Consider the following 19740-nt stretch of genomic DNA (forward strand, 5'->3'; position numbering starts at 1 on the left):
ATGGAACTAATTCCTCTTTTTCGCTTTAGGCAAACTGACACCGACTGACCGACATCCTAACGGCTGCAATATCCTCGAATCAGTCAAACGTACCATACAATGTTTGTGTATTGCAGATTTATACATTAGTGCTTCATTTATTAATTGCACAATGCACATACATCCTCCCCAAGACTATATAAGCGGAAGTCACCATCATCATCTACACACTGACATATGCATAAGAAAATTCAAAACGACTCATATAGTTTTCTCCAATAAGCGGAGATGGTCAAAGTAGCCAGCGTTGCTACTCAAGTATAGCTAACGCCGTACAAGTAGCAATTTGCCAAAACACTTAAACTATATCAAATGAAAGGTCTGAAAAGCACTGAGCAAGTAGTTTCAAAAAGTAGATTTCATAGAGGGGTAGGTTAATTGGCAATACATAGCAGCAAATCGGGGGGGGTGGGGGGTACTTGCAAAATCCATCTTCGTGACTAATGCAAAACGACTGATGACTCTACAAATAATCAGAATTCTCGAAAATATATTCAGTTACTGTGATACAGACGCTATTTCATGAGGTTCTCTTGACAAAAACAGTCTTGCCTAAAAGTGCTCAATAACATGGGGAAAGTAGTCTAAAATGTACCCACTTGGGTGAGCAGTGCAAGCCAGACGTGTACAAATTACCAGTTCAGGTAGTTTGCGGTTAGCGATGTACTGGTTTTTTGAGTAGTTTTCGATCTACTTTCAGATTTGGAAATCTGGGTAGTTCTAGTTTGTAGTTGCTAAATTTGAAAAGTCTGCAGTTCTAGTTCTAGTTGGGGACTTTGAAAAGCGAGTAGTTCGTGTTCTAGCTAAGGATTTTGAAAATTGTATAGTACAGTTACAGTTGCATGTTTCGAAGTGTGCACTGTGCAGTTATAGCTATGGATTTTGAAAACTGAGTAATTCTAGTTGTAGTTGCCGATTCTGGAAAGCGAATAGTTACAGTTTTGGATATTAAAAATTGTGCAGCTCAAGTTCTAGTAGCAGATTTTGAAAAGTGAGCAGTTGTAGCTGTAGTTGGGGATTTTGAAAAGTGTATAGTTTTAGTTGCCGATTTCGAAGTGTGTCGTTCTAGTTCTAGACTAGTTACGGATTTTTAAAACTGAGTAGTTCTTATTCCAGTTCTATTTGCGCCTTTTCATGATCCAGTAGTTTGTACAAGTCTGGTGCAAGCACACACTATTAATACTGCTACTTGAGTACTCCAAAATAGTAGAACTACTTCGTTACTGACCACCTATGCTCATCAGTCGCGTTAGTACGCAGCCACAGGGCGGTTCTTAACCGCAGAAAGTCACGCCAGGGTACAAAATCATAGATTCCATCACTTTCTCCAAGTCTCCGTCGTTGAATTCATCTCTCAGCGTTGTACCGTGCCGCAGGCTCACTTGACGGGGGAAACGACAGCCCACAGTTCTTCTTTCGAAGGCCGCGACACCATAGTGGCGTAGTCGGGATCGGATAGGTTTTTAGGGTTATCTCCGGCAATACCGAGTTTGAGTCTACGCACCACGTTGCAGAGCAACACCGCGCCCAGTAAATACACGAGACTGCAAAATAATATGTGATGATCAGGTTTGGCAAACTCAAGTCTCTGAGTGATTTGAGTATCACTGACTATGTCGTCATAACGGTATGAAAGGTGCAGAAATTTCAAAGATATACCTTTTATGCGACGCCAAAGAATTAAATGCCAAAATGGCCAGGACAAATGGTAGGCCTACCAAAACCTCAGGGTTGTAACCAAGTCACAAGGTTCCGAGTTACAAGTCGATCTCACTTTTACAGTTTTGACTCAAGACAAATCGAGACATTCTCAATTCACACTGAGTCAAGTCCGAGTCCAAGTCATTGTGTTCAGTGTTGAATTTTGAGTTCAATCCAGTTCAACCCACTTTTTTCGACTCTGCCCGAGTGATATAGAATGGCTCGCATTCATAACATAGTAATTTTCCTCAGTCATAACAGTTTCTGGCCCTCTTTTCCAAGTATCAGGACTGATAGACGAAATACCATTCATGTGGTGACTTTACTATTCTTTGAAGTTACAATGACATGTCTTGGTCGACCTAGTCTCGAGTCATATGACTTAGTTCGAGTAATGCACGATGACGAGTCATTACAATCCTGCAAAACTTACTGCACTCCGTGAGCAGTAGGGGTGTTAAAAATGGCTTTTATTTTTCTCAAATAGTGCTGGCTACTTGATAAAATTGTTAGGTTACCTAATTCAAGCCTACACACCAAATTTGATTCAATTCGAGCCAGTAGCCGCATTGCTACAGGAGAAAAATGTTTCTATTTATTATATAAAAATAAACAAATAAAAAAATAAAAAATTTTCTGTTCACCCCATGGAAGTGTTAGGTTGTCTACAGAAACGATGTTCACCAAATTTGGCTTAATTCCAACCAGCGGAAGCAGAGTTATTGCCGTCGAAAAATTTGGATTTGAATAAAATAGTATTTACGGTGGGCACACTTATAATAAGAGTTGGTCACCATAAATGTATTTTATTGATAATCCAAATTTTTCGACGGCAATAACTCCCTTCCTCTGGTTGGAATTGAACCTAATTTGATGAACATCGTTTTTGTAGACAACCTAACACTTTCATGGGGTGAACAGAAAATTTTGAAATTTTTTAAAATTTATTTCTATATAATAAATACAAACTTTCTTCTCCTGTAGCAATGCGGCTACTCGCTGGAATTGAACCAAATTTGCTGTGTAGGCTTAAATTAGGTATTCTAACAATTTTATCAAGTAGCTAGTACAATTTGAGGAAAAAAGTCATTTTTGAACACCCCCAGTGAGCACGTCTGGTAATGGCTGACTAAGTTCCAGCCTAAACTTGTGACAGCATTCTGCACAAACCTGTCTTCGGGCGCTTTCCTGCTACCACCAAACGCGAACGGAATGTACGATAAAGGGTTGAAGTCCAATCCCTTCCCCATGAATCGGTCTGGGTCGTACCTGGAAAACGGACGGTCAATGTCTTCGATATGCGGAGCGAGATTAAATTAAAACTCATACAAGGCGGGATCCGGAAATAATTTCTCATCCATCATCGCCTCTCCTATCGCTTCGATAACTGGGGTCTGCAAAATGAATACCACAGTGTAAAATGGTCAAGATGATTGATACGTACTGCACTAATTTTATTGATTGTGGTTCATTGATATCTGATATAGTCCGTAACAAAGAACTTGGTAGTATCGAATATGGTTTTGCCTACTTTTAATACTTATCCAAGTTTTATGATTACGTTTCGGACTACTTCCAAATCTATATTAACTGTTTTTCAGGAAAAACTGCTTAGATCTGACGCTTAGGATTTCGAATAATAGAAAGTAGGTTTGCAATAAGCTGGCATAACTTCAAAATAGCCCTCAGGTTACGGCAACTGAATGCATATTCATTGATTTCTCAGCCCGCGTCGCAATAGATATGGTGGCACATTGTAAAATGAAAACCGCGTGAGTGCTGTAATTCCAGGGTCGTAACCAAGTCACGAGGTTCTGAGTCACGAGTCAATTTGACTTCTGTAGTTTTGGCTGGAGTCAAGTCGAGTCATTTTCAACTCACCACCGAGTCCAAGTCAGTGAGCAGCGGGTCGAGTCCGAGTCATGGTGTGATGACTCGAGTCCGAGTCCAAGTCATTGTGTTGACTGGTCAGTTTCCAGTTAAAGTCTTGTTGAACCAACTTTTTATAACTCTGTTTGGTGATATAGAATGGTTCGCATTTATAATACACTGATTTTCCTCACTTTAAGCATTTACTGGTCGCATTTTCAAGTACCAGTACCAATAGACGAAATCCCAATAGTGCGGTTGCTTTACTATTCATCGAAATTACAATGAGATGTCGGTCTTGGCCGTCTGAGTCTCGAGTCATACGACTTGGTTCGAGTCATGCGCAATGACTTGAGTCCAAGTCCAGTCAATACACAGATTGACTCGAGTCGAGTTATTTCCGTATTTTGAGAAAATGACTCGAGTCAAGTCGAGTCATCAGAAAACCGTGACTAGAGTCATTTTCCATATTATAAAAAATGACTCAAGTCAAGTCAACATAAAATTGTGATTTGAGTCGTTACAGCCCTGCGTAAATCGAGAGTAAATTCCATACACATGAGCTTTCTTCTTCAGATTTCAAACTGATATATGCGTATCCACTTACATTCTTGGCGACTACGTGTCCTCCGACAGTGATGTCTATATCTTGTTTTCTCCCTGTCCACAAAAAGACGGTGCCGCACCGCACTGCTTCTTTCATGACAGCTTGCACGTATCTACACCAATGTCGGAGATTTCGATGGCAATTCTTTTTGGCACACACAGATAAAAAATCATGCGTACTTGTTTTTAGCGATGCTCTCCGGCATGATGGTGGCGTCGCCAGATGTCGCGAATTCTTTTCTCAATCTATCTTGAACGTCGGAATGAGTGGCGACGTAATACAGAGTCCACAGCAAGACTGAAAAACACACGATTTTTACCCGGATAAATATACTGGCGATTTAGTTTCAAAATATTTTTGGAATATTACGTTTCTCCTTCGAATGTTAACATAGAAAGCCACAATCTTTATAATCTACAGTACTTGGAAAAAATAGCACGAAATGCCAGACGTCCTATCCAGGGTTGTAATCAAGTCACAAGGTTCATTTATAGTTTTGACACGAGTCATAATGTTGTGACTCGAGTCCGAGTCGAAGCCATTGTGTTCCCTGGTCAGTTTGGAGTTCAAGTCACGTTCAACCCACTTTTTTTACAACTCTGCTTGGTGATGTCGAATGCCTTGAATTATTAACATACTAATTTTCCTCACTAATACCAGTTTATGGCCCTATTTTTCAAGTCACAGTACTGATAGACGAAATACCAATAATATGGCGACTTTACTATTCTTCAAAGTCACAATGAAATACCTGTCTAATGTGTTGGCCGTGTGAGTATCGAGTCGTATAATTTGGTCGAGTCATGCGAGTGGAGTCAATACAGACATTGACTAAAGTGGTGTCAGCATTCAGAGATAATTACATCTCACGCGTATTGAAAATTATCTTTCTCGATTTTACAGTAGTAATTCGTTGAATATCATGACTAGGGTGATTTTTTTTTACATGTCAAAAAAAGTCAAAATTAGGTCAAAATTGTAGTGTTAGGTCAGAAAATGTCAAAATTGTTTACAAAGTTGAAACTTTTTTGCAACCTGCATTTCGTTTGTATCGTAGATTTTGCACTGTCCGTCAACTGGTCATTTGACATTTTACAGCCTACTTTATAGGCATACCGTTGTAGACAGCCCATTGTCTGCTCATTGTGAATCATAAACATTCAAAAAACAACTAGGTTGACATGATGTTATGCTCATGCTGTTGAACGTTCTTTCTCCATTCTTGGCAAGCTGCTTAGTAAGGACAGACACATTCTATTCGAGCACTACAAAAATTTTCAATTATTTCTACCATAATCGATAATGTAACTACTGGAATTCTTCATAGGGCCCGATTTCGTTAAAATAAAAGTTTTTTTGCATTTAAAAATTTGTCAGTTTTTGAGGCAAAAAAGTATTTTCTCAGGCCAAACTACTTCGTAAGGACAGACAGTTCCAACCAGAAATGAAGGTAAGTAGTACAATACAATTCTAACATCATGTGGGAAAACACCTAATTTGCATACGTAAGGTCAAATTTGGTCAAAATTGAGATTTTCAAGGTCAAAATCTCCGTTTTTGTTAGGTAAAAAAAATTGCCCTAATCATCAAACATTTTGTAATACGAATACCCACCACTGTGAGTGACGTGCATCCCGATAGTCAGTTGCGTGATGACGTCGGAGACAAGCTTGCTCTCGCTAGCCCGCTGATTGGACGATCGCAGGAGTTTTTCGAGTATCACCGGCTTGTTCTTGTCCTCATTGCTGGTGTGATACGACACGGCTTCCACCAGAATTTTCTCCAAAATATCGCGATCTAAACGGCAGTGCGCATTAGGGTTGCTGGCTTTAAACGTTGCGCACTTAATTTGACTCAATTCCATCTAGCGTAGTGGTTCTCAAACTGGGGGGCGTGAAAGCATTGAAGTGGGTGCGATCGTGCGAAGCTGCGGTCAACTGAAAATTCACAGTTAATGCTCTGTGTATAGTACGAATTTCATATTTGAGAATTCTCTCCGTCAACAGCCATAACTTTTCATGCCATCAGACTATCCATTGGGATTGCTAGCATTTTGGAGGCATTTTGTGATATGACAATCAGGGGGGCGGGAAACTTTTCACTATCATAAAGGGGGTCGAGTCTAAAAAAATTTAATTTACCACTGATTAGGGGAAGTGAAACTATTATTCTTTTTCTTCAAATTTTACTGTTTACTCAGTGATTCCTAAACGGTGGGTCGCGGAAATTTTTGAGAATAACTTCAAAAATATTTAAAAAAGCTTGTAGGCGGGCATATGCAGCTTGAAAGGCCTCTAACTGCTTCATAGCGGATAATAAGCACATGTGACCGTTACAACGATGCAAATCATGGCATTGACGATCAGTAGGGTAATTGTCATGGTCATGACATAATTGGGCCGCTATGTGTCGAAGATAGTCTTTAATTCGTTTCATAAACAAAAAATTACTCTGCAAAACATGAGCACACTGCCCAGACTTGAGCCTGCATTGCAATATTGGCATACTTCTCAAGATTAGTTGTTCACAGATGCAGATGGGTAGTTGGTCTATTTGGAAGCGATGAATCACACATTCTTTTTGCGGAAGAACGGATCACTGATATACGAAACGTCCTGTTTTTAAAAACGCCGTTTCCCCAAAAATAGACGAATTATGGCATTTCAAATCCTACATCATGATAGGTACAAATACAGTCGGAATTTCATTGCCGTTTGCATCTCCGAGACTATGTGAAGATAGTTACTTTGTTTTGATTGAAATTAAAAGATGTATACGAGAGAGACCGCTTGGAATTGAAGACGAAATACGGGTACGTCGTCAACAACCCAATGTAACCTTGTTTCTGTCGTATATATGTTTGTATTAATAAGAATAGCCATCGCATTACCACTAACATCACAAAATAGTATTTATGGTGGGTTATCCTAGAATAGGGTTACCATATTTTTGTGAAGCAAATTCCGGACACTCTTTAGCGCCCACTAGCAGATTAAAAAATTAGTTAACACATTGTGTGTCAATATGACGTCACACTAGCAAAGCATTGCCCATCGACTGTATACAGCAGTGGTAATGGTACGCGAAGGTCTTCCAGGTGGTACGCGAGAAGATTCTGTTTTTTTCGTCCTAAGGGAGTTATTAGTTCAAGGTTTGATTCTTAGTTTTTGAAGCCGCCGTCGTTGTTGGTTGTGGCTATCCCACCAGTGACGGCCTACGGGAAAGAGATCTAGTCGTAAAGCATTGGGATTCTTACCTGACCAAATTCCGCTTTAATGTATTTGACCACACGAATTTCAAATGTATCCATTACAGAAATCATATACTGCGCCCTAAAATGCACCTCAGCATGATGGAAACATTTTTGACCGCCTTCAGCACGCTTATCTTATGTAGGTGGTACGCGAGCACTGCATAAAACCTCGAAAGGGTACTTGGTAGAAAAAAGATTGAGAACCACGAACCACTGGTATACGGGAACGCAGTGGAACATAAGTCATGAATTGGGACATCTGTAAAGTGGGCTCTGGTGATTGCTACTTGCTAGGGTCTGCAAAAACTTCCTCCAAGGTCTGGATGAAATAGTCTTACGGGCCGTGTCTGGCCTGTCGGTGTTGTGTTTGACAGGTCGGTGCGGTTAGGTCGGTGCGGCTATCTGGTTATGTGTTTTAATCAGGTTCGAAACAACGTTTTTCTGCCCCCTTCCGCCGAATAAAAAAACACTGATCTTGGGCCCACCATGGGGTAGTCGATGTAACTTCTCGGGCACTTACAATATGCATCTGGTTGTTAAATATTTTGAATGACTTCTGTCAATATTATTGATTCTTCCATATACTAGACTACTATAAAATGCACCAGCAGGTCTAGCACATCCGGCGATTTCCAACTTTTCATGGTCGCAACCGCATTTCCAACTTCAGAATGCTCCGTGGACTAGCTCCAAACTTGATAGGCTGATTAGTAGTCAGCTTGCCCAAACTTTCGGCATAGGAAGCTGATTATACGTCCAACATCATCGCCATCCACAGATAAAAGAAAACGTCCTCAAGGTTCGGAACCAATGTCTGTGGCCTTAACCAATACTAGTAATATACCGTTTGCGATTACAATCAGACTTATTTCAGTAAATGATGGTTATTTATATCCATTTTGATTGCAAATTTGGCGAGGGTGGTGACTCGTGCCCATACTAATATCAATATACGTTGCATTAACTCGCGCGTGGCGCGAAGAAACAATTTTAAATAGCATAAATCTGCTAGAAAATAATGTTGTTTATGTTTATTTACGAAAAAAATTTAAGACTACTTCAAACCTTCAAAATTCCGGACATTTAGGCATATTTTAGAAATTTCTCCCGGACTCATATTTTTCAGTGAAATTCCGGACATGTCCGGGAAATTCCGGACGTATGGCAACCCTATCCTAGAATTATTAATGAAAGACTAAAAAAAATTCACCTCTACGGATGGAATGTTGATTTTATGAGCGTAAAAGTCGCGCTCGAAAACTAAACCCGTAAATAATACCAGAACTAGAAGACATATAATTTTAATCACGAGACAAATGATAGAACTTACTTTTTGAAAAATCTTTTTCTTTGTTTACAGCATCATCTTGCAACGCCACACTTTCCACATAACTCCAGCACTGTTAAAATGGATGATACATTTACAGTCCACAATACCAGCAGTGTGGCAAGAGGTTGTACTTGCGTAGTGGAGTGAATTTTGGCATATAATGTACACATACACACTCAATGATCATGTTCAAGAATAGATCGAAATTAATGATAGTATAATGTGCCATTCTTACAGAGAAGACACGATTTAGCCGCAGAACCAAGTTAATTGTCTTCGATGCCAGCACTTATGGTGAATAAGGCACATTTATAGATAAATATTACTCACATGCTCCCATGCCTTATGGAGCTTGATTACTTTGGCGGAATCCTTGAAGAAATCGCCTCCAAGCATACGACAAACTGCTTTAGTCGCCAAGCCCTTTAGATGTTGGGTAAGCGGCACGTGCTGCCCCTCCGGAACAGAACCCCATTTCTCCACAATTTCTTTGGATATCTTCGATACACAATTGAATATCATATTCATATTGAAGTCAACCCGAATATTTTCAACTGACACTCGCCAGGGGTAATCGTCAGCAGCTAGTAGTGAACTCATAAGAACTTCGTATATCAACGTATCACCAAATATAACATCACAGGTGTAAAAGCTCAAATAATCGAAGCCAATGTACTGTTTTCAGATTGTACACGAACTCCTTCTCATAGTACAGAATACCTACAGTATCTTCAACAGGATTTACAATTGTAAATATTTGCCACAAAACGCAACCCAGGATCAAGTACAGACTTACATCGCAAAAAATTTTACTATAATGCTCTTTGCTCTTCAAAGTGACGTCGAAATCTATATTTTCACGCCTTTTGAAAACATCTACTCCCGTGCTAAAAATGTAGCTGTCGTCGCCGACCAGCGGTCTCCATCCTTCGAATAAAACATCTGAAAGAAGAATTCGATTGAGTTCGCGATATAGGCCTACGTCAAATCCGAGAAAAAATTGGGTCTAGTCTACTTTCATAATACAACAATGACCATCACCAATCAGTGTTCCCCGTAAACATGTCGAAATTTATGGCGTTTTATAACTGTTTAGGTTTAGGGGTTGGGGTACCGCATGATTAGGGTTTGGGGTTAGAGTTTAGGGTTTGGTTGGGGGTAAGGGCCGGGTAATAATCAAGTCACAAGATTCCGAGTCACAATCTTACTTTTATAGTCATTTCAATTCACCAAATTCACCAAGCCTATTTTATGTAGACAAAAAGATTTTCTGTATAACTTACAAATTTCCCACTACTGTGTTATAATTCGTGCTTGTTATGGTTTATTTTCAAATTGCGCTGTTACCATAGTACCGTACACTTCAACGTTTGTTATTGTTGCCATTGTTTGCTACAATGCAAATTTCATGGTATGTGATTTTGATTGTTGCATCATACTTTGCCTTTCTCATTTTGCTTTCAAATGTTCAAATCCCTTTAGCGTGCCGTTAACTATTGCAAAGAGGCACCCGAAAAGTCATCGAGTTGAATAAATATTTTTCTACAATGGATGTTGTATTGAAAGCTAATCCTGGGTAAGCGTAATGAATGCCCTTACGATACCCAAAAGCAATTATAAACACCTAAATTTTGACATGTTCACAGGGTACCACGATAGGTGATCATCATGTTGTTCCGGATCAAAAAAATGACAATAGACCCAAAATATTACCTGGCACTTCAAAGATTTGGCTTCTGGGCGCAAAATATTCAATGTTAGCCACTGAAACGATGTGATTCTGCCCGTGCCAAAATCCCATCAAGTCCCCGTATTCCCCATGCAATTCACCAAGGTACTCCTGCAGGGAACCAGCTTTGCGGAGATCGCTGATGTTCCCTTCTCTTCAAACAAGAAATGTAGAGTTAGGCTCAAAACGCATAGAGCAGTTCTTAACCGGGGCTGCTCGCTGGAGGTCACAGCACAGACAAATTGCAGAAAATTTCAGCTTTTGCAAAATTAGATTAGAATTATAGCTACACAATTTTTACAAATTAGATTGGAATTACTGAATTCATGAAAACATGGACATTGAATAAAATGCGACTAATATCAAATCATAGGTCATTCCAGGAGTGTAACGACTCCGAGTCATTGTGCGTGACTCGAGACTAGGATGGCCAAGACAGACATTTCGTTGTAACTTTGTAGAATAATAAAGTCACCGCATTAGGCTATTGGTATTTCGTCTATCAGTCCTGATACTTGGAAAATAGGGCCAGAAAATGTTAGTACTGAGGAAAAGTGCAATATTATGAATGGAACCATTCTACATCACTAGAGCCGAGTTGAAAAAAGTGGGTTGGACCGGATTGAACTCAAAACTGAACAATGAACTTGGACTTGACTCGGTGATGAATTGAAAATGACTCGACATGACTCGAGGCAAAACTATAAAAGTGAGATTGACTTGTGACTCGGAACCTTGCGACTTGGTTACAACCTTGGTTCATTCTTATGAGCGGAATAGCAAATGTCTGTACAGAAAGCTTGGTTCGTTTTGCAGTATACAGTTCTCGTGTGGTATTTACGGGGGAAAAAAAACAGAACTTAGACCAAGTTCAACATTAGAACATAGAAAAATCTCACAAATTAGACTAGAATTAGAGCAGAGAAACATTTCACAATTGTCTAATTGTCCAAGTCTAGTACTGCAGGAGTCCCACTGATTTGCTTCCTTTAACGCTGTTATTGATGCAGAGTTTATTTTGTGCACCTGTATTCTATAGTAATGTATTAGAGGTGTAATGTAGTACCGGTAGATTTTTTTGTGACTAGGCGAAAATTTGGGTTCCACCGAAGGCTTGCATGGTAGCGCAAGGGTTCGTCAGGTCAGTGAAGGTAAAGAACCACCGACGAATGGAATAACTTACTTCGCATCTGACGGATTCGGTCCCGGTATAGACGAAGATTTTCCACTTGCCTGAAATTGTAGAGAATTGATGCTTAGCACCAAAATGTACCAACCCCCAATTGTCATCTCGCTACAGAATATTGGTATACAAGATGATTTTACTTCGGGACATTGCCCATACATTCGACATGCAGAGGCACTTTTACTGCTCAGTAATGAAGCGCTTTTACTTTTCCGGGGTACTCGGGTAGATTTGGCTATATTCCAGTATCACTTCCATTTCTATATGGCACTGGTTCAGCCTGAATTACTGAAATTTTACACTCTCGATTTTGAAAAGTAGAATATGGTTACGGGATTAGTTTGCATCGCATTCATTAGTGAAATTATCCTAATACCCACATCAAATACCTATATTCACATTAACTGAAAATATTTTTGAATATTTCCCCTATTTGTCGTGTTGTTAGTGTTCTCTTAATAGACAAAGAAGCATCGTTATATTTCTAATGACGGCATCCGCGATTAACTGCTAAGGCACTGGGCCCCTCGACTGAATCTGCTTTTTTGAAACTAATACTTGAAACTAACGCATGGACATCACCACTTCTATGTCTAACCGAGTAGGCATTTACGACATCAATTCAAATTCAGTAGAAAACTGACTACTTTGACCAACACTGCTGAAATTGTAGCTAACTAACGGTATATTTTTAGAACGCGCCTGATTTAGAGTCATTTCACAACAGCTTTCTAATAGGTGAAGGCACTGTGACTTACTAGATAATTAATCCGAAAACCAAAATTGCGAAACACACATACCGGGTACAGATAAACCAGAAGTCCGACAAGAAACAGGATGAGTATAACCACAAACACTGCGAGCGTTGTCAATGTTACGTTCACTTCCATCATTTTGACGGCAGATGGCTTGTAACATGTAACAAAGACCTCTCCAACACAAATCTAAATTTTAAAACAAAGCAAAAAAGGTCATCGCAAATATCAAGAAAACTCAATCTTTCATAAAGTATCATTTATACGGTTAGTTCAGTAATTTACAGTCATCTCTGATTAGGTAGTAGAGATAAAACATTTACAGTCAAAATTAGTAAACATGAAATAGTTCAATCACATAATAATCACAGTTCCCGGCCGAGATTGCAGGCTAATCTTTCAATGTGCATGGAAATGTGAAAAGTAGATGAGTTATTTCGACTCAAATGTTTCTAGGATACCGAATATTTCATAATTTTCAACTCTTGCACAGGAAATTTAGGGATTGGAACAATTATAGAGGGTTGATGTGAATCTTTTATGTGATAATTTGCAGTACGGGAACGCAATCAGTTAACAGCACGAAATTTTCAGGAACGGTAAAATGTAATAAACAGAAGATTCACTGCTACTTCTAATCAAGTATTTCAAACCAAGTGAAAAAGATTGCAGAAATCAACAACGAGAATACTGAACACTTTTCGGTGGTTTAACTGAGATCTCCATGTTTGGTGTACGATTCAATGTAGGCTAATCCGACGAAAAGGACATCATACTCAAATTATAAGACAGGGCAGGTAGTTAATATACAGAAAAGATACGAATCAGAAACAAGCTGACAGGAATATATGTGCGAGGGATTCTATCAATGTGGAAACAAATGGAAGTGGATGATAAATTAGCGTAGCATTAATTTGATTGTTTAATTCTTTGTCATAACGCTGAAACATCCATGGATTTAGAATTACAATCTTCGTAAATATACAGTAATTTTGTCAAAAATACACACATCAAAAACAAGTTTACTGGAACATTCATGCGTTTGAAAGTATCACAATAATATAAGCTAGTGACACTATCAACATCGAAACAAGTATCCTTTTTCCATTACAAGAAACGGAATGTAAAAAAGCGACAACGTCCTTTTTAGATTTTTGTCATAACGCCGAATTATCCCCGAATTTCGAGTTCCAATCGTCGTATATTTTCAGCAACTTTGTCGAAACGCTCGGCCGAATTTTACGCAAAGATTGGACAAAATCTTTGTATTTGATCGGTCTCAATTGCCCAATATCGATCGAAGAAATCTGATCGTTTGTCATCTCCCTGACGGGACCGAGGGCTGCGTCTTTCGCCAGCTCTGTCAAATCGGAACCGGAATAGAGTTCAGTCTGTTGAGCTAGTTTCATGATTTCCGATTTACTCAAAGGAGAGTGTTGCTTTTTCAATAGCATTGTCAGTAATTCAAATCTTGAATTCGCATCAGGCAAGCCTACGTAAACCCTCTTTGGAAAACGGCGCAACACTGCGTCATCTAGCTCTTGTGGACGATTAGTGGCACCCATTACAAGTATCCTGTCTTCCGCATTAGAGTCCATGCCGTCAAATCTCATCATGAATTCGGTTTTGAGTCTGCGCATAGCGTCGGATTCACCTTCTTTACGTTCACAAAGCAGAGAGTCAATCTCATCGATGAATATAACAGTAGGTTGTACTTCTTTCGCGACAGCGAACAAGGCTTTAACCATTTTTTCTCCGTCGCCAACCCATTTTGAAGTCAGCGAAGACGCGCTGATGTTGAAGAAATTAGATTTGGCTTCAGCCGCGACTGCTTTCGCAAGTAAAGTCTTCCCGGTTCCAGGAGGTCCAAACAACAGCAGGCCCCTTGCAGGAGTGCGTAGCCCCGTGAAAAAATCAGGCCGCAACGCAGGCAATATCACTATCTCTCTTAAAGCTTGTTTTGCGACATCCTGCCCCGCTACGTCAGACAGAGTTATGTTGTGAGACCCAGGCTCGATTAAATCATCTAAAATCTTGTTAACCATATCTTTCGATACACCTTTTAAGTTAATTCTCGAACGTGTGGTTGAGCTTACACCTCCGCCGTTAGTTTTAGAGGCGTTATTCGGAGCTGATGTAGGACGGGGTGGTGTGGGTCGGCCAGCACCGTGATTCCAAGGCTTTCGTTCCTCGACTTTTGCTGACTTCTTTCTGACAGTGTATTTTGGGGTTACGTCACATTTTGGTTGTACTCGACTTGAAGTTGGGGTGATAGTACTACCATTTCGCCCCTTAGGGTGTGATGTGGATGGGCTGCTGCTGCTATCCTCATCGTCACTCAAAAACAACTTATCTAACCTCTCCCGGGCCATCGATAGAGTATTTTTCATTTTATTTTGTATCCTGACGGCTTTCTTTTTATCGTCTTCCGATGCTCCTAAACATTTTTCAAGAAGTCCGTGCTCGAGTTCGCTGATTCCTTGCAAGTACCATTGTACGGCTTGCTCTTTATCGCCATTAGGGTTTTCGTCAATTTCCAGGGCTTTGGAGATGTGACCGAAAGCGAGAGCGTGGTGCTTTTTCACTCGCTCGAGTCCGGTCATAGCCATATTAGTTACTTGTGTGTACCAGAATTTATACACTAAGTCCTGAGAAGTGAAATGATTTGAAATCGCTAACGCAACGTATTTGAAGTGATGCTTAGAGGCACAGAACTTCATTGTTCAATTGAATACAATATCATATTGTAGGGTTACCATACGTCTTCTTTTAAGAGGATTTGTCCTCTTTTTTGACTTTTTTGAGAGCGTGCTTGGAGGACGCCTGTTTAACCTCACTTTTGAGATTTCGTCCTCATTTTTTGAAAATTTTGGTCAAGTTTACGTCCAAAATCGACTGCGATACAGTAAATCAGCACCGAAGTAACGCTCAGGCGGGTATTTCGTGAGCTGAGCCCGAGATGACCTTTTTTTTAGTCAACCACCTGAGAATGCGAAGGGAAAAAACTGTATTTTGGGCGCTGAGCGAGAAAGATGATCTTATGACCTTTTTTTTTAGTCAACCGACCACGAAGTGAGAAAAATTTACCATTTTTTCAGGATTTTCCACCGGTTTTGCCAGTCTGAAAATTCTGATAGTGTCCTCTTTTCACATTTCCGAAATATGGTAACCCTATCATATTGGAATAAACCCGAATATTTTCGGTTGACACTCGTCAGTGGTAATCGTAAGCAACTGATAGAGAATCAAAGAGAACATTGCATATCAACAATCGTATCACCAAATAACACCCCTGACGAGTGTCAGCCGGAAATAGCCGAGTTCATTTCGATATGAATATATTATACAATTGTATACTAAAGTAAGGTAGGCTTATGTATTCAGTATAGGTGTATAGGATCAAGATTTTGGATTCTAATCAGACAGGAATCCGGCAAGTTTCATCTTGGACTTGGCTGGTAGGATTTCTTGTAATCCAAAAGTTATCTTCCAGAGCGCAGAATTTACTGAATCTGGTCTTGATCGAAAGCTACTGCCGCACTGATTCCGAAAATGTAAATTGAAATACCGTCAGGCTCCGTACTTTGATGAAAAATCATCCTCAACATCTAAAATCTGCATTGTTCAGAACAATCATATGACCGCAAAACAATGACCATAACAATGACCCGTTGCGGCTCTCCGATTGTTCGGACAATGCTGATATTTCAGGCTTGGAGGGCGAATTCCGGGCGGTTTAATGACTGATCGTATTCTAATTTATTTTTTCGGATCCGGAGCGACAGTAGCTTTCGATCAAGACCAGATTCAGGAAATTCTGCGGTCTGGAAGATAACTTTTGGATTGCAAGAAATCCTACAGTCGCAGCCGCAAACAATTGTGAATACAGCCTCAGCAAAGCGGAACAAATCTGCAAAATCAGTCGTTGTCATTCCATGTTTACATTCGATAGTTCAACAATGCAGTTCGCGCGATAACCCTGAAGCATCTTGTTCAGGCAAGCAACAAAACATTTGAATATGCTTCAGTACCAGTAAAATTTCCTCGGTTCATTATCATCGCTAATCTTATAAATACTTTTCAATTCTTCCTCCTGCGATTTCATAGACGGTGCAAAAGTCCTTGCCATCGCGGCATCAGGTCGGGTATCTTTGTCTTCCTCGATATATGATTTGATGGGAGTATAGTCATGCAGTACCTCTGGGGGATCTTCAATGATATGGCCAGATTTCAATGATATCCTAACTCTGTTTCCGTTCTTATCTGACCGGAATATTATATCCGTTGGTGTCTGATCAACAGGGTCCAGTAATGATATCTGGTCATGTTCCAAAGGTTGCTCTTGCGCATTCACTTCATTGTTTTGAGATAAGTATTTGCAGTTTCTGCCTCCGACAACAACCCAGTTTCTTTGCGGTATTATCCTCACAACTTGGCCAGTTTTACCCTTATCCTTTCCTTCAAGAATTTGGACAGTATCTCCGATTTTAAAAAGCCATTTATCCGGCGGAGTGATCTTTATCTTATCAAAATTATTCTTGTACCATCCGATATCCTCTCTTGCACGAATTCTGCGTTGTTCCATGGGTGAGTACGGAGATTGATCAACAGACCATTTGTACCAGTAAGGTGGTTCAACGTAAGGTGCTTTATAATCCCTCCATTTCATGGGGCCAAATTTGAAATGTTTGTATGAGATTGGGTCGGCGTCACGTGCAACGAAATGCCCTCGTCTGAGAAGCGCTAGAGTAAGCCTAACCATGGCTGAAACTGGAAAAGATTAGCGCTTATAGTGACGGAGAGAGAATTTTTACCGTCAACCTCAATAACATAACATAATAAAAATTGAATTACATGAAATAGACTACATAGATATATGCTAGGCCTACAATATCTCCTCTTTTCTCAAGATCAGTGCTATGGACACTCAAAAATGCCAAAATGTACTTTTTTGGCTTTCACTTTTGACAAGATTCTAATTGATTCGTTGCATTTATTTCCAAAAATTACTATAATTTTAATTGGTATGGAACATGCTTAAATTGATGGTTTAAACAAGGTTTTGCAGCAAATTGCCCTATATCAGCATTCAGCAGATCAGCACTACCACCGCAAAGTATTCATAGGTTGAATCTCAAGAATAGATTTGATTTGTTATTTTTCTGTCTATTCTTGTAACTTTTGCCTTCAATGTAAATGCAAAACATCATCAAACTCAAACACAACAATTCTACAACTTTCATTTTACGCGAGGCAAATGTCCTCATTTTGAGTGCAGGAAAACATGGTAGGCCTGGATAAGCAAGGTATAGGCTAGTTGTGTGTAACTCAAAATAATTGAGTTATCAAAGCCAAGAACATCTTACAACAGATACAGAAGTCCTCACCCTTAGAAATTCCTATTAATCAACACACATGTAGGAAAAATATAAAAGAATAATACACACAGCAATGACAGCATCATGGAAAATTGGAAATTGAACCGAAACAAATCAGGTCATTGCAATTTCCAATTTAATATAGTAGCTCAAGAGCGTTAAAACATTCATTATTTAGTACAAGTTCAAGTTCATTCATAAATACTACATGCATACAATATACACTGGCGCCAGTGGACAACGGACATACGTCACATATAGGCATAGGTATTTGGGGGCTGGGGGAGCAAGTGGCGTGGTCAAACCTCAAACGGAAGTGCAGTGTTTCAGTAATTTACAAATACCGCCAATTCTTCAAGTGAGCCGGATTGACATCGGTTTACGTTAGTTCTATATAGCCATACCGAACACATTGACAGCAACTCTGCACATTGGTGACGAGGTGACCTACTAAATCCTAAATCGCGTGAAGCTTCCTGAAGAATTATACTATACTGTTAGTGCCAGATCGCCCAGAGCGATATTGCAGGATTTTTTTTCTTTTTTTTTTTCTTTTTCCACACTGTAATAGTACTTTTAATGGTGCATTGTTGCAAATAGATGTGATCGGGTTTACTTCTTTTGCTGCTGAGCTTTTAGCACTCGAACAACGATCTTTTGCTCCTCCACAAGGAATGCACGCACAATACGATTTCTTAACGCCGACGAGCATAAGACACCACCGTACGTTCTTGAGACGGTCTTGATACGTTTACATCTTGACATAAGTTGTTTTGGTCTGCCTGGTTTGATTCCAAACAGCTTCTTTTTTGTCACGGCACATTTTGGGATGGTACCAAACCAACCTTATTAGTACGAAGATATACTAGACGACCACCTGGAGTCTTCGATATCCGCCTACGGTTTGATGTTGTGTTGTAAGGAGTGCGCCGGCGATAACGCAGTCTTTGTACCATGGCGTATCTTTTCGGCTATTTCCTATATGAGAAAATCAACCACTCTGCTCAAGCGCTCTGCTCTACCTCTAATATAATCCGCAGGGCACAGGATCGAGTTTACGCCGCGGGACCAAAAAAGTCGTGGACGACACTCTCCGCATCGTGTTATTATTGTTGCGTTGTCACATGACCACTGACCAGACAAGTTACAACACAGTTCATTAATCACGAGATTTCTATATTTCTATAAATACAACATATTATCTTAATCTTATACATATATCATTGTCTATAATAAAACAACAAGAGACACGATCATATATGGGCGTATAGGCATACGTTCGGTTCGGGTTATTAGCAATTTTTATCAGTTCAATACACCACAAAATTGCGATACAATGAAGAGATAGGAGGGTGTCGAAACGACTTGGAGTAGTTTTTGGAATCAGACACCCAATTTGGCCTAGGTGATGTAAAGAGGAGGCATACACATTGAATAAAAAGTAAAAGAACATAGTATAGAGAAAAAACAAGCGACAAGCGTCATAAGGAATGTACCCCACCGGGACTTGCCTCAGGGTTGCAAACTGGCATATTATCTATAAATACCAGCGAAATCATAAATCTGGCGAGCTCAGCTCAAAATTTGTTAAAACTGGTCGATGGTCTCGAAACCAAAACGATGGACTCGAAACCAAAAAATTTGATTAGGGCACTGGAACCCGCTACCACCCCGACCCCTCCCAAAAAAATTTCACAATGTCTGCAAAATAGTGTCATTCTGAACAATATATCCTTTCACCAGGGTTGCAACCAACTCAGGTTCCGAGTCACAAGTCAATCTCACTATTGTAGAGTAATTTCAATTCACCACCGAGTCAAGTCGAGTCAAGTCGAGCAGAGTGTCGACTCCGAGTGATAGTGTTTTGACTCGGGTCCGAGTCCAAGTCATTGT

General features: G+C 39.8%; 4 protein-coding genes across 6 annotated transcripts in view; 1 reads left to right on the forward strand and 3 right to left on the reverse strand.

Annotated features, from left to right (window-relative positions):
• Positions 1-152, forward strand: part of LOC145447751 (WD repeat-containing protein on Y chromosome-like) — a 29146-nt gene extending 28994 nt beyond the window's left edge. For all 3 annotated transcript variants that reach the window (XM_080326010.1, XM_080326013.1, XM_080326012.1), the window contains one exon: positions 30-152. In XM_080326010.1, the coding sequence (XP_080182136.1) occupies positions 30-48 (19 nt within the window). In that variant the 3' untranslated portion in view covers positions 49-152. The remainder of the gene's footprint in view (positions 1-29) is intronic.
• LOC145447761 (cytochrome P450 20A1-like) lies at positions 91-12649 on the reverse strand. Its single transcript, XM_080326024.1, has 12 exons — positions 12515-12649; positions 11712-11761; positions 10513-10682; positions 9596-9741; positions 9130-9297; positions 8800-8869; positions 5831-6013; positions 4396-4513; positions 4217-4328; positions 3070-3134; positions 2911-3009; positions 91-1583 (listed from the first exon to the last, which is right to left on the reverse strand). The coding sequence occupies exons 1-12, from the start codon at positions 12605-12607 to the stop codon at positions 1418-1420; spliced, it is 1440 nt and encodes a 479-aa protein (XP_080182150.1). The 5' UTR covers positions 12608-12649; the 3' UTR covers positions 91-1417.
• Positions 12650-12657: 8 nt separating this feature from the next.
• Positions 12658-15189, reverse strand: LOC145447759 (spastin-like). The gene has a single exon (XM_080326022.1). The coding sequence runs from the start codon at positions 15187-15189 to the stop codon at positions 13627-13629; it is 1563 nt and encodes a 520-aa protein (XP_080182148.1). The 3' UTR covers positions 12658-13626.
• Positions 15118-18845, reverse strand: LOC145447769 (large ribosomal subunit protein uL24m-like). The gene has a single exon (XM_080326034.1). The coding sequence runs from the start codon at positions 17229-17231 to the stop codon at positions 16494-16496; it is 738 nt and encodes a 245-aa protein (XP_080182160.1). The 5' UTR covers positions 17232-18845; the 3' UTR covers positions 15118-16493.
• Positions 18846-19740: the final 895 nt, after the last annotated feature.

The sequence above is a fragment of the Botryllus schlosseri genome, chromosome 10 (genome assembly GCF_051294905.1).
Source record: "Botryllus schlosseri isolate E-star chromosome 10, Bs_hap1, whole genome shotgun sequence".
Taxonomy (NCBI): domain Eukaryota; kingdom Metazoa; phylum Chordata; class Ascidiacea; order Stolidobranchia; family Styelidae; genus Botryllus; species Botryllus schlosseri.

What these genes read in the sequence shown, in the direction of transcription:
- LOC145447761 (XM_080326024.1), bottom strand. Translation starts at nt 12,607, where the DNA reads ATGATGGAAGTGAACGTAACATTGACAACGCTCGCAGTGTTTGTGGTT. An exon ending in GAGAGCATCGCTAAAAACAA is followed by an intron (nt 4,329 to 4,395) that starts GTACGCATGATT and finishes ACATTGGTGTAG; the next exon opens with ATACGTGCAAGCTGTCATGA. An exon ending in TTATTTCCGGATCCCGCCTT is followed by an intron (nt 3,010 to 3,069) that starts GTATGAGTTTTA and finishes TCCGTTTTCCAG; the next exon opens with GTACGACCCAGACCGATTCA.
- LOC145447759 (XM_080326022.1), bottom strand. Translation starts at nt 15,189, where the DNA reads ATGAAGTTCTGTGCCTCTAAGCATCACTTCAAATACGTTGCGTTAGCG.
- LOC145447769 (XM_080326034.1), bottom strand. Translation starts at nt 17,231, where the DNA reads ATGGTTAGGCTTACTCTAGCGCTTCTCAGACGAGGGCATTTCGTTGCA.